At 42.0% G+C, this 13660-nt stretch overlaps 1 protein-coding gene across 9 annotated transcripts in view; it reads right to left on the bottom strand.

Annotated features, from left to right (window-relative positions):
- Positions 1–4619: 4619 nt before the first annotated feature.
- Positions 4620–13660, bottom strand: part of LOC134543062 (venom allergen 5-like) — a 61311-nt gene continuing 52270 nt past the window's right edge. For 8 of the 9 annotated variants that reach the window (XM_063387789.1, XM_063387790.1, XM_063387786.1 and 5 more), the window contains 4 exons: positions 12005–12169; positions 9515–9596; positions 7611–7743; positions 4620–5218 (listed from right to left, as the gene is read on the bottom strand). In XM_063387789.1, the coding sequence (XP_063243859.1) occupies positions 4978–5218; positions 7611–7743; positions 9515–9596; positions 12005–12169 (621 nt within the window). In that variant the 3' untranslated portion in view covers positions 4620–4977. Of the gene's footprint in view, positions 5219–5955; positions 6128–7610; positions 7744–9514; positions 9597–12004; positions 12170–13660 lie in introns of those variants that run through there. The other variant, XM_063387794.1, reaches the window with a different exon arrangement.

Raw genomic sequence — 13660 nt, forward strand, 5'->3', positions numbered from 1 at the left:
TTTATTCATTTCATGCCACGTATTGTAATTTTTTTTGTTTACTCTGCAGGATAGTAGGACATTAAAAAAATCGTCTTTAGAAACATAATATTCATTCACAAGCAATTTAAAAAAAAATTACGAGTGGGGATACAGGTCCGAAAGGATAGCCCAACTAATTAACTGCGGTTTTATTTATTAGCCAATAGTCACACGAATCGTTAAATCACAACAATTTAGCTGTCGGTCCACAAATTAATTACATTTTCATAGGTCCACTACTTCCTCCCCCCGCTGGAGCTCGGTTCGACTGTGACTCCCTCTACTACTCATCCCTTACCGCGCACCTCTGTCCGAACACACTGCATCTCACTACTCACTCGTCCGCCGCGCACACAACACCACCCCGGATGCTCCGATATTCGCGCAAAAAAGCCCGTCGCTCGTCGCCCGCTATCGCTCGCCAAGGGGTTACTCAGGTCGATGTCGCAGGTCGCTGTCAGCCCTCTGTCACGCACCCCACCGGAGGTCGGCCTCGTTTAACACACATTCTTACTTGAAAATTCTCGCAGCCATACGAAGTGTCGCGTGTAACCCCTTACTCAACACTCGAAACTACAAGAACAATGGCGTCATAGCTACGCCACGTCACGCGCACGGGACTCTGGGATCCTGCCGAAGCCTCGAGAAGGTCGGAGAGGCGCCGCTAACCGTGTCACGGCTCCCAAGGGGAGAAGGGGTTGCTTCCCTTGGGAACCGCCTGACCTGCGCGCGGGTCTGGCTAGCCGGACCTCATCTCTGGCAGCCTCGTAACAATAATTTAAAAAACTACTGTGAGAGAGTCTTTCAGGACTCGCCAGAGATGTGTAACACCTGACACCTCGGCAACGAGCAAATTCACGTGTTCTCATGTTGCAAATACACTTATAATACGAAACTCTGACGTGAAATTTAACGTAGAATTCTTAAAAAAAAAAATAATGCCGGTCGTGATAAATATTTGCAAAACGGTTGATTTCAGTACGCCAATCACACGTAGTTTCCACACTCGCCACAAGAATTCGCTGCCGGAGTAGCTACGTCGACTATATAATCATTCCATTTACAGACCAAAATGTTAAACTATATAATGAAACGGCTCTGATAAAAGCGATAAATACTTGAAAAGTTATTAAACCCCTGCTTTTGAACCCGATTTTCGACAGTTAATTTGTTTAAAATACCATCTTGTTCAAATTCTCTACACAGTTCATACTATAAAGTTTTCCTTTGGCTTTATGAACTTTAGTTCGCGACATACCGCGATTACACATTTCCGTTCTAAACACGAAATTACTCATGCCAAGAGATAAGCTGTTAAACCTCAAAATTCCAGCCTTGTGATACGCCCATTTCATTTATTTTATTTTACTTGTGATTATAAATGGATTAATGTCTCGGGGAAATATTCATGTTTTTTTTAAAGTAAGATTTGAAGTCAAATAATTCACAATAAATCTGCCCACAAGGATGAAATTTGGCGCTGCGGGGCGGAGCCTAGTAGCTCGTGCGGCGATGGTTGGTGGACCTGGAGAGCCCTCGAAGTGACGCAGCGAATCAAGAGACAGTAAAAATGCAGCCTCGAAGGCGAACTGACGCGTCAGGCCTTCGACACCGGCTAGCGTTTTATCCACTTCTGGGGCCTGAAGTGTAAACGCCGAACCCAGGGACTCGTATCGGCATTTGGAAGGACCGAGATATTTTTATTACCGAATAATAAGTCCATGGCAAATGAATGACGATTTTGTTTTTTTTTTTTCGTTTTACGAGTGGCCATTTTTAATTAAATTGTGGTTTCATTCGTTTGATCCCACAACCAGTCTTGTGTTTTTTTTCCCCCACCCAGCTCCTGGCCGGAGCACAAAGTGAAACTGATGGAAGGACGTAACTGCACAGAAATATAAAAAAAAAGTTATATACTTTTTTGTAATCTAAATATTGTTTCATGGTAATAATTAAATTCAAAGGTTTTTCATCGTTATTTTTCATTTATACTATGCTTGAAGTGATATATTTGTTATTTTGTTCATTTAATACCACGTATTGTATTTTTTTTTTACTCTGCAGGATATTAGGACATTTAAAAATCGTTGTTAGAAACACAATATTCATTCACATGCAATTAAAAAATTGTTACCAGTGGGGATACAGGTCCGAAAGGATAGCCAAATTAATTAACTGTTGTTTTATTTATTAGCCAATAGTCACACTAATCGTTAAATCACAACAATTTAGCTGTCGGTCCACAAATTAATTACACTTTCATAGATCCACTACTTACTTTGTTCATTTCATGCCACGTATTGTATTTTTTTTGTTTACTCTTCAGGATAGTATCTGCATTCCCAAGAAGAGGGCGAGTTGCAGCCCGCGGCCGAAGCTTGTCGGTGCAGTGCTTACACATTATGTATAGCTGGCCCGGTGCACGCGGGCTCGCAGCAAAGGTCAGGAGGTCAGCTGCCGCGAAAGGCAGCCTGGGAAATAACGGTCGCCGGAGCCTCGGGGTGAAATTCGTGCTCTGCGCTCGCGCCCAGCAACCCGGGGTTATGCAACCTCCACGCCGTTCCGTCGATAAAAAATACAAGTTGTATAATCTGTAGAGACCGGAAAAATTCGCGAAATTCATTTCACGATAGGCTAAAATACAAATCGTTATACCTCAGTGCTGCCTCTGCTATTGGCTCACAACCCACCTGGATGACTCTGGGCCAATGAGAAACACCCAACCAAAGCTTTATCGAATCACAGGCTGCTACGCTGGAACGTCTCACAAGACAGCAGCCAATGAGTGGGTGACATTTCACCGAGTGTGCGTAAAACTGTGGAGTTCGTCCTACAGGTCACTGAACCCGCGAATTTTTCCGGTCCCTAATTAATCTGTTATACCGTGTCTCGTCCTTAAATTGCAGCGTGCATTTCAACGGGAATTTACTTTCTCTTTCCAACGTGGAATTTCTGCCACTAGCGCTTTCCTTGTTTTGGTGCGCGCTCTGTTGCCAGATTTATGCCATAGAGTACAAACGTTTACCACCCAACTTGATTACGTTATTTTGATTTTTTTAAATGTATCAGAAACATCGTAATATAAAATTTAGTATGAGAATTTTATAAATATGGTAGTATTCCTATTGCACTTCTAGCTAAACGACGCCGTTGTTGATTTTCAAAACAAAATTTTTATGTACTTAAATATTAAAAAAAAATTCTCTGTTTGAGCATAGCACGTCATTTAATGGAACGCCGTGTTATTAATGATTATCGACTGCTACAAATATTTTCTCCTTTAAAATAATTGTAGTTTAACATTGAATTTAAAAATTTTTCTTGGTTGTGGTGTGAAGCGAATCCCCCACCTAACTTGCTTGGACGTGTCCCCCTGCTGTGTCGCTGGCTCCAACCTTAGCGATGCTGAAGCCTGGAGTGTAGGCAACTCTCTGTGCTCCGGAAGCCTGGAGCCTGGGGTGTAGGCAACCCGGCGCACACCCAAGGAAAAAAAAAGACCGAAACGTCGGTGATATCTTTGCCTTCGATGCGGCTACAACCCAGAAGCCAAGCAACTCCAGAAGTAAGGAAAAATTGCGAATTTTTTTTTGTTATGAAGTAAAATAAATTTAATTATTTTAAAGTCAAAATGATTTTTAGCAGAATAATTATATTACGTACCTTTTATAGAGCAAAAATATTTACAACGAGTAAAGTGGCTTATAACTGTGCGAAGTAATAAGTTACCTTTATCTTCACCTAAATTTTACCATTATTCTTCTTTAAAATAAAGTACAATATGTGTAAGAAATTAGCGAAGTTAATCGAGGCAGCATTAAAAATATCTTAATCATGATTGCTAATTTTCATCTAGCCATAATTTGACGGTGCTGCAACCCTCAATCCTACCAATTTCAGCGGACGCGAAAGCTTGTAATCCTGCTCTTCACGTCTGGAAAGGGTAAATAATTACGCATCATGATGATAGGTACGGGTGTGCAATAATTGACGAGGTTCATCGTCACAGAGAGAAGAACGAATGTACTCTGTACTGGCTTAGCGAGGGAGCCAAAACTCCTGCTCTAACGTTGGCGTACGATTTGCCAACAGAACTATCCAAATCAGTTGATGTAAAGCCGGAGAATATTCATGGCGCGGTGGTGGGGGGTTGGGGGAAAGTGAGACCTAGAAGGATGCAGCCTTTGCGCCATATTTAAAAAGTATATAATTTTTTGTTTTGTCCATAAAAATAATTGTTTAATGTCCACCATATTGTAAAGAGCAAATTTCTGGTCGTTGTCTGCCCATTGTCCAGTTTGTTTTGGTTTCACTTTCATTAGCACATGCTCCGTCTGGATTCTTCCAGTATCTGTCTTGCTGTACGTACGCCAACGGATAAACGCTTTTGTTTAAATTAGCAAACGTAAAGATGAGCATTAAGCATTTTTAAGTGCTAGTCATTGCATTGACAATATGGAGGTATAAGCCATTGGAATGTGTGTCTGTTCTAAAGTTTAAGCCAATCTTTTTATCAGTTAGTAAGCAAAATAAAATCATAGCTGCTGTATACAGTCTAATGTTAGATGTTTGTTGACTAGCATGAAAAATAAATGGGCTTGGAAGAATTGTAAAAATAGCTGTAATGAAAGGTGTATTTATTTAACAAAAAAAAAAAAAGATAAGCAGTAACAATATATCAGCAAGAAATTATTGTTCATCGTTATAACAACAAACAAAAAAATAGTTCTTTAGATGAGACAGGGGTTGAGTTTCGTTCTCATTTTTTGAAATCAAACATTAACATAGCAAATGTTGCACACACACACACACACACACTTCCCAACTTTTTTTGGCTAAAAGATTGGAATTCGAACATAACCTCAAAAATCAGCCCGGTCACAGGTTTCCGGCAGTTGCACGTGTGTCAGACGCTGCGCAGCTGGCGTGGGTACGCCGTCTCGACCAATAGTCTGCGCCCTAGCCGCACAGGCCCGTGTAGGCCTTGCTGCACGAGGTCCTCGCCGTGCAGGCCTCGCAGGCGCTGCCCGTAGCGTTGTACATGGTCCCGCCCACGTAGTTGCCCGCCGGCCCGTAGTTGCACACCATGGTGTGCCACACGTTGCCCGAGCTCGAGTTCCTGTACGCCACGAAGCCGCAGCCCAGGTAGTAGCTGTTGGCCCACACCAGCTGCGTGTAGTGGTCCGCCTTCTCCAGGTACCTGCGTGAGCAGTAGAGCAAGAATTAGGAAAAGGAAGACGCCATCTTGGTTTCAACAGTTCCTGTACGCCCATGTATTAGCTGTTGGCCCGCCTTCTCCAGGTACCTGCGCGAGCAGTAGAGGAAGAATTAGGAAAAGGAAGACGCCATCTTGGTTTCAACAGTTCGTGTACGCCCAGGTAGTAGCTGTTGGCCCACACCACCTGTGTGTAGTGGTCCGCCTTCTCCAGGTACCTGCGTGAGCAGTAGAGGAAGAATTAGGAAAAGGAAGACGCCATCTTGGTTTCAACAGTTCCTGTACGCCCAGGTATTAGCTGTTGGCCCACCTTCTCCAGGTACCTGCGTGGGCAGTACAAGAAGAATTAGGAAAAGGAAGACACCATCTTGGTTTCAACAGTTCCTGTACACCCAGGTAGTAGCTGTTGGCCCACGCCACCTGTGTGTAGTGGTCCGCCTTCTCCAGGTACCTGCGTGAGCAGTAGAGGAAGAATTAGGAAAAGGAAGACGCCATCTTGGTTTCAACAGTTCCTGTACGCCCATGTATTAGCTGTTGGCCCGTCTTCTCCAGGTACCTGCGCGAGCAGTAGAGGAAGAATTAGGAAAAGGAAGACGCCATCTTGGTTTCAACAGTTCCTGTACGCCCATGTATTAGCTGTTGGCCCGCCTTCTCCAGGTACCTGCGCGAGCAGTAGAGGAAGAATTAGGAAAAGGAAGACGCCATCTTGGTTTCAACAGTTCCTGTATGCCCATGTTTTAGCTGTTGGCCCGCCTTCTCCAGGTACCTGCGCGAGCAGTAGAGGAAGAATTAGGAAAACGAAGATGCCATCTTGGTTTCAGGAGTTCCTGTACGCCCAGGTAGTAGCTGTTGGCCCACACCACCTGAGTGTAGTGGTCCGCCTTCTCCAGGTACCTGCGAGAGCAGTAGAGGAAGAATTAGGAAAAGGAAGACGCCATCTTGGTTTCAACAGTTCCTGTACGCCCAGGTAGTAGCTGTTGGCCCGCCTTCTCTAGGTACATGCGCGAGCAGTAGAGGAAGAATTAGGTAAAGGAAGACGCCATCTTGGTTTGAACAGTTCCTGTACGCCCATGTATTAGCTGTTGGCCCGCCTTCTCCAGGTACCTGCGCGAGCAGTAGAGGAAGAAATAGGAAAAGGAAGACGCCATATTGGTTTCAACAGTTCGTGTACGCCCAGGTAGTAGTTGTTGGCCCACGCCACCTATGTGTAGTGTTCCACCTTCTCCAGGTACCTGCGTGGGCAGTAGAGGAAAACATAGGAACAGAAAACGCAAGTGTCAGGGGGTGACAGGCTGGTCTCCTTTACGAGGACGTCAGTATTAAGCTTTAGGAGGAAGGAGGTTGGCCACTGTCCCCGAAGGGTTGGTATCAACAGGTAGGTTGCCAATTCACTATAGCTACATGTTCGTGATCATCTGTAACTGCCATCTGTGGGTGACTGTAAGCACTTCTTTTTCCATAGACGAGGCGACAATGTAACTGGGCTGCAAGGCACTCTGTTACTAATGTGTTACAGCGCTGGCTGACGCCAAAATGGGCGATATGACGCCATCTTGGTTTCAGACGTTTTTAGAATACAATATTGTATAAATTTATTTTTAACATTAGGATTAGTTTAAGCATAGTATACTTATAGTTTATTGAAGTACTTGGAGCTAATAATGAATGGCTGCATCAAATAGTTTTCTCTGTAACATCATTGGTGTTTAGTATTGAATTTTTTTTTGGTAGTGACTGCAAAAAATGTTTTAATACTGTCAATATGCACAATGTTATGGTCATTAAATAAATGTCTTAATGGATGAACTAAACCTTAACGAAGGCAAATTTTCAATGTTAAATATTACATCTTTGCCATGAAAAAAAAAGACTATTGAAACCAATATGGCGCCTTTCGGTTTCTATCTGTCAATATTAAGACCTTGACACTCAAAATTGTTATTGTTGTTATTATTATTATTATCATTATCATCATCATCATCATAAACTAGCTGTACCCGGCTACGATTTACTGTCGCTCAGTCCGATTACATGGTAAAGAAAGAAACTATGCACGAATCAACGATTGTGCGCCATTTCAGATCCTTGCGTTTAGAGGCGACACCGCTTCAGCGAGCGTCACCCACAGTTTGCATAACTGTGTGCTTTTTTTATGGTTTGGTAAAAAAACAGAGAGCACCTTTTGGACCTTTGGAAGAAGTCAAAAGCCTTGGTCTGGTGTAACTGTGGCCTTATTATGACTTCAGCCGTTCTCCTGAAATAATCAATTATTTCCTTACAGTGCGGCGGTTGCATGCCTCATTATTGTAGATGATTGGCTGTGGGGTTCATGTTTGAGAAACAAGCATATTTGCACACAGCTATCGTATTTACTCACACAAAAGGCGAAATCGAAGACTTGTTGAAGTACTGCACTTCGTCGTACCAACTCCCTACCGGCTGCGTCACGTTGAACGTTATTAGCTTAGTAGCAATCACAGCGTATATGTTCTGACCGACGCTGAAATTAGCTGGAAAAAAAATTTAAACTCATAAAAAAATCTGCAACACATTAAATTTCCCATTATAAAGTTTAAAAACATCTGAACTTATTTTCCGTTCTTTAACTGGTTCGTGCAATGGGGAATTTTTGATTCAATACAATTGCTTCGGACTATGCCACTGAAGTTTTGCACTGTTTGTTAGTCATGGGAAACGTCGCGACTGTTTTCTCACAGGAAACCTATTGTGTTCGACGGTGTTGTGCTGTCCATAATATCTGTTTATCTTCATCGTTGTGTTCGTATATTTGCTGTGTGGTCCAGGTTATTTGCTGTGTGGTCCAGGTTATTTGTCTGTCTGCATTTACTGTTATTGTTGAAACTGTATCGTCGTTGTTAGCCCAGTGTTCGTCTGTGCTGTTATTATTTTTTATACAGGAGTGCCCAAAAGGGGGGGGTAACGACGCAGACTGCGTCATTAAAATTTCAGGGGGGGGGGGTGGTTAAAAGACAAGAAAAATGTATATATTATTTACATAATTATAGCTTCTAATGTGAAAATACGTTTCTGGTGCTTTGATAATTGAAAGGGATCATGTAAATCAAATTGGCAACCCCGCACTTTCCTCAACAAAAGCAGTTTGGCATCTGTCGGTTCAGGATGGAAATATTACCTGATATGACCAAAATTATTATTAGAAAATCAGTTTAAATTAATGCAAAATGTGATAAAATATAATACTAAAAAAGTATAATATTATAAAATAATTGAGTAAATCATTGAGAAAATGGCATAAAAAATTTCGGGGGGGGGGGCCATCATTAGGTTAGGGGGGGTGAGTCATAGTGTTGGGGGGGGGGGGATGGGCACCTCTGTTTTATGAATGAATTACTTCCACGGAATTCTTGTGTTGTCCGATATTTCAGTTTTGATGCGTTTGTCTGTGCTGTCGTCGTTGTTTTGTCCATAATACATGTTTAGGTTCATCGTAGGACTTATCTGTTTGACATAAGCTGATTTAGGCTTGTTTTCTGTGGATTAATTTTTTTTTCTTTTTTTTTTTTGCATTTATGAATTTTATCATGAAAAACAGTGCAAAACTGTAAAGTCGTATGTCCAAGTAATTGTATTAAATCAAAATTTCTAATGGCATTTATATATGGCGTGTCAAGAATGTATTAAACATTTGTAAATTTTAAAAAAATTTAATCGGATAAATGCTCATTATGTTGAAAGAAACAAAACAATTTAATCGTAGCTAAATATAACCTGGTGATGATTAAATCTTTACGTGTGTTTCACTTTAAGTATAACTATTTAATTCCCTCTTAACTTAGCACCTATTTATTTGCTAACAGATGTTACGTATTTGTTATTGATTTATATAATAGTCATCACATTTTCTTGTTTTTGTGTGCTATATTATTCTGTAAAAGTGTGAGACAGTACTTGGTTGTAAGCTTATTTAAAACACAGTTTGAACACAAAAATGGAATTTATTATGCTTATTTGATAGTATAAGAAGCCCATTTACGTTTAAAGCTTACAGTCTTTTATAATTTTTGTGAGAAAAAATAATGCTGATCTTACATTTAATCATTAACTTTACGCTTATTTTAATTTGTTCTTGTGTTATATCCTTACGTGTTTGTAATGTTAAGTCTATATTATAGACAGGTACAGGATGTTGTAGTCAGTTTTTGATTCTGTCACGTTAGGTTTGTCTGTTTCTGACGACAAAAAGAAGAAGTTTCCGCACGCCCGCCAGTAGCAGGGATGCTGGTACGGATGCATACTCACTGCTGCCACCGCAGTTGTCGTGGGTGAAGTTACACTGGTTGGCCCAGCTCTGAGCGAGTGTGGCGAGTTCCACGTTCCACGTCTGCAAAAAAAAAAAAAAAAACACTTCCTTCGTTCGCACCTCGACCCGCAGGAGAAGCCTTAAGATGTACATCAAGTTCTGTCTCTGCCCGAACACGCCCGGATATTCACCTTCGGCCAACCTCGGGATTTGTTTTATTTTTGCGCAGGAAAAATGAATTCAAATATTGAAAGTGGTCGGTTAGGTTAGCTACATTAAAACACTTTAAAACACCATGGACGGTTAGTTTAGTTAGTATGGCTACATTAAAATAAACAGAGAAATATAAATATATATAAACAAATGCCAAGGTTGGCCGAAGGTGAATATTCGGGCGTGTTCGGGCAGGGACAGAACTTGATGTACATCTTAGGCTTCCCGACTCACAGACACGATCAAATATTCTTATAGCAGATCTGGTAATCAGCTTACTTCTCCACGCGAATTGTCGCACTTTTTGACGTGATGAAGTCTTATAAATCGATGAACGCCGGCTACCACGCACGAAAAAGCATGACTCTTGTCACGTTCCGCCTGAGCCGAGCGTGCAAGAACCGGCCAACCACCGTGCGAGAAAAATCTTCTATAATATCAAACAGGTTAAGGCGGGCTTTTTGACTAATTGTTCGTTATTATATTTAAACAAATTATTTAAATTAAATTTGCAAAAACTGAAAATAATATTTCAAAATTAAATGGTGCGCAATTTTTCATCAGTGTTTTCTTATGACGTTATCACGTAAAATTATCGTCCGTAAACCGAATTTACAGACAACACCCTTCTTTTTTTTCTTTCACCAGTCCCAATTAACGTAACAAAATGATCACGTGTTTACTTGGAGTGTTTTCCGATACCCATCAGTAAAATTTGTTTAAATAATGTAGCAAAATATGCTCAAATACTCGTCTGGGTACGCTTACAATATGAGCTCAGCTCAAAGTATGATTAAATTATCTTTGGGGCATGATAAGGTTTAATATTGGCGAATAAAACCGAAACTATTTTAATAACGATAAGATATTGATACAACTTTATTTAAGGACACTTGTGTAACAAGCAGATAAGGAAAATACGATTTTATGAATGTATTATATTTTTTTTATCTTTTCTACTTTAAGAAGTGATTAAACATGCCATGACTATACTCAAAGGTGACCCGAAAATTATGGACCTTGAAAATTTGCACCATACGAGAGATAAGATAGAATATTTGTTGGCCAATAACGAGCAATCTTTTATAAAGATTTTGTTTTAACTATGTCATGTTCCAGTTCTCAAAGAGGTGCCAGGGGCACAAACAAAATCACAAAAAGGCGGTGAGGTATTAACGAATACTAAGGGCTCCAAAATATTTGTTATTCAATTAATAAATTACTTAGGATATTCGGCAATAGCTACAAGTTCCTTGCCTCAAAGAACGAGTTTTATGATTTAATTAAACAGGTCTTCAAGGTCATTCAAAGAGCGACAGAAAGCTAAACAATCGTATATTTGAAACACTATATGAAACTTCTGAATTTAATTACAAACTAATGTATGTACGTATAATATAAAATATGTATTAAATTAATGGTTACCATAGTATGCTATAGTAAAATTTTAGTACCTACTTCATATTGTTTTGTAAATTCTAATAATATAAGTTAATTTAAAATTGTTATTTTATTCTTCAAATTGGTGTATAGCCTATTTAAAGTGTTCTCATCGTATACACATCAAAAGGAAGCAAGCCTCAGCAATTTATTTATTTATTTATTTATTTATTTATTTATTTTGTTCCGGTTTTTTCCCACAAGTAACTGAACACTTTAGGATGTAAAACATGTCAGTATGTAAAAACAGGTTGAGTCTAAACTCGAAATGTAGGTTCAGCACGACGTAATAAGGATAAGTTTGAGAATCAGGTATACTAAAAAACAAATAAGGCATACGCATATCGAATTTAAATAAATATTATTCTTAAACAAATTTATTGTGAAATTAATTTTTTTTAAACAACTGAAAGATTTAGTGAGTGTGCTTATTTAGAAAAATATTTGGAATGAATCACATGCAGATATTAACGCGAGCGAGGCCAGGCCTCTACGAGCTCAGGAAGAGGGCGACGCAAGGCACGACAAGGCACCAAGAGGCAACACGAGGCAACACAAGTCACTACGAGGCACTGCAAGTCACTACAAGGCACCACGAGGCACCACAAGGCACCACGAGGCACCACGAGGCACCACGAGGCACCACGAGGCACCGCGAGGCACCACGAGGCACCACGAGGCACCACGAGGCACCACGAGGCACCGCGAGGCACCACGAGGCACCACGAGGCACCACGAGGCACCACGAGGCACCACGAGGCACCACGAGGCACCACGAGGCACCGCGAGGCACCGCGAGGCACCGCGAGGCACCGCGAGGCACCGCGAGCACCCACCATGAGCCTCATGTTGGAGGCGGGCGGCTGCGGCCCGGGACTGCCCCTCGTCTCCAGCCCCAGGGCCACGTGGTTGCGCAGGCGGTTGTGCGCGGCCAGGATTGTGGCCTCCTGTGTGGAGTTGAGGCCGTACGCCAGAGGGACCCCGCACGCCGCGGCGAAGGTCTGCGAGCAAACACCAGCACCGGGACATAGAGGCCCTTCCCGCCCACCCGAGCATAGAGCTTCAACAACAAACACCAGCACCTCCATCTAAGACCCTTTCCACCCACCCGAGCATAGAGCTTCAACAACAAACACCAGCACCTCCATCTAAGACCCTTTCCACCCACCCGAGCATAGAGCTTCATCAACAAACACCAGCACCTCCATCTAAGACCCTTTCCACCCACCCGAGCATAGAGCTTCAACAACAAACACCAGCACCTCCATCTAAGACCCTTTCCACCCACCCGAGCATAGAGCTTCAACAACAAACACCAGCACCTCCTTCTAAGACCCTTTCCACCCACCCGAGCATAGAGCTTCAACAACAAACACCTGCACCTCCATCTAAGACCCTTTCCACCCACCCGAGCATAGAGCTTCAACAACAAACACCAGCACCTCCATATAAGACCCTTTCCACCCACCCGAGCATAGAGCTTCATCAACAAACACCAGCACCTCCATCTGAGACCCTTTCCACCCACCCGAGCATAGAGCTTCATCAACAAACACCAGCACCTCCATCTGAGATCCTTTCCACCCACCCGAGCATAGAGCTTCAACAACAAAGACCAGCACCTCCATCTAAGACCCTTTCCACCCACCCGAGCATAGAGCTTCATCAACAAACACCAGCACCTCCATCTAAGACCCTTTCCACCCACCCGAGCATAGAGCTTCATCAACAAACACCAGCACCTCCATCTAAGACCCTTTCCACCCACCCGAGCATAGAGCTTCAACAACAAACACCAGCACCTCCATCTAAGACCCTTTCCACCCACCCGAGCATAGAGCTTCAACAACAAACACCAGCACCTCCATATAAGACCCTTTCCACCCACCCGAGCATAGAGCTTCATCAACAAACACCAGCACCTCCATCTAAGACCCTTTCCACCCACCCGAGCATAGAGCTTCATCAACAAACACCAGCACCTCCATCTGAGACCCTTTTCACCCACCCGAGCATAGAGCTTCATCAACAAACACCAGCACCTCCATCTAAGACCCTTTCCACCCACCCGAGCATAGAGCTTCAACAACAAACACCTGCACCTCCATCTAAGACCCTTTCCACCCACCCGAGCATAGAGCTTCAACAACAAACACCAGCACCGTGATCTAGAGGTCCTTCGCATCCACCCGGGCGTAATGCTTCAACAACAAACACCTTATCTAACTTTAATAATTAGAAAAGGAGATGGTTGGATCGTTGGAAATGAACAATTACCAATGAAACAATAATTTAAAAAAACTGTACAAAGAAAAGTTCTAGTGGCTGTATATACAAATGAGTCCTGTGTTTGGTTTTACAGTTGCATTTGTCTCATTTTTCGACGAATAGTCCAAATGGGAAATTGTATGTCCTCCTGTCTATAATAGGTCAATAACTTGCCAACAAGACAAACATTTTTAATTAAATCAGAATTAATATTAACAGATAAA

The sequence above is a fragment of the Bacillus rossius genome (genome assembly GCF_032445375.1).
Source record: "Bacillus rossius redtenbacheri isolate Brsri chromosome 9 unlocalized genomic scaffold, Brsri_v3 Brsri_v3_scf9_2, whole genome shotgun sequence".
NCBI classification, from domain to species: Eukaryota; Metazoa; Arthropoda; class Insecta; order Phasmatodea; family Bacillidae; genus Bacillus; species Bacillus rossius.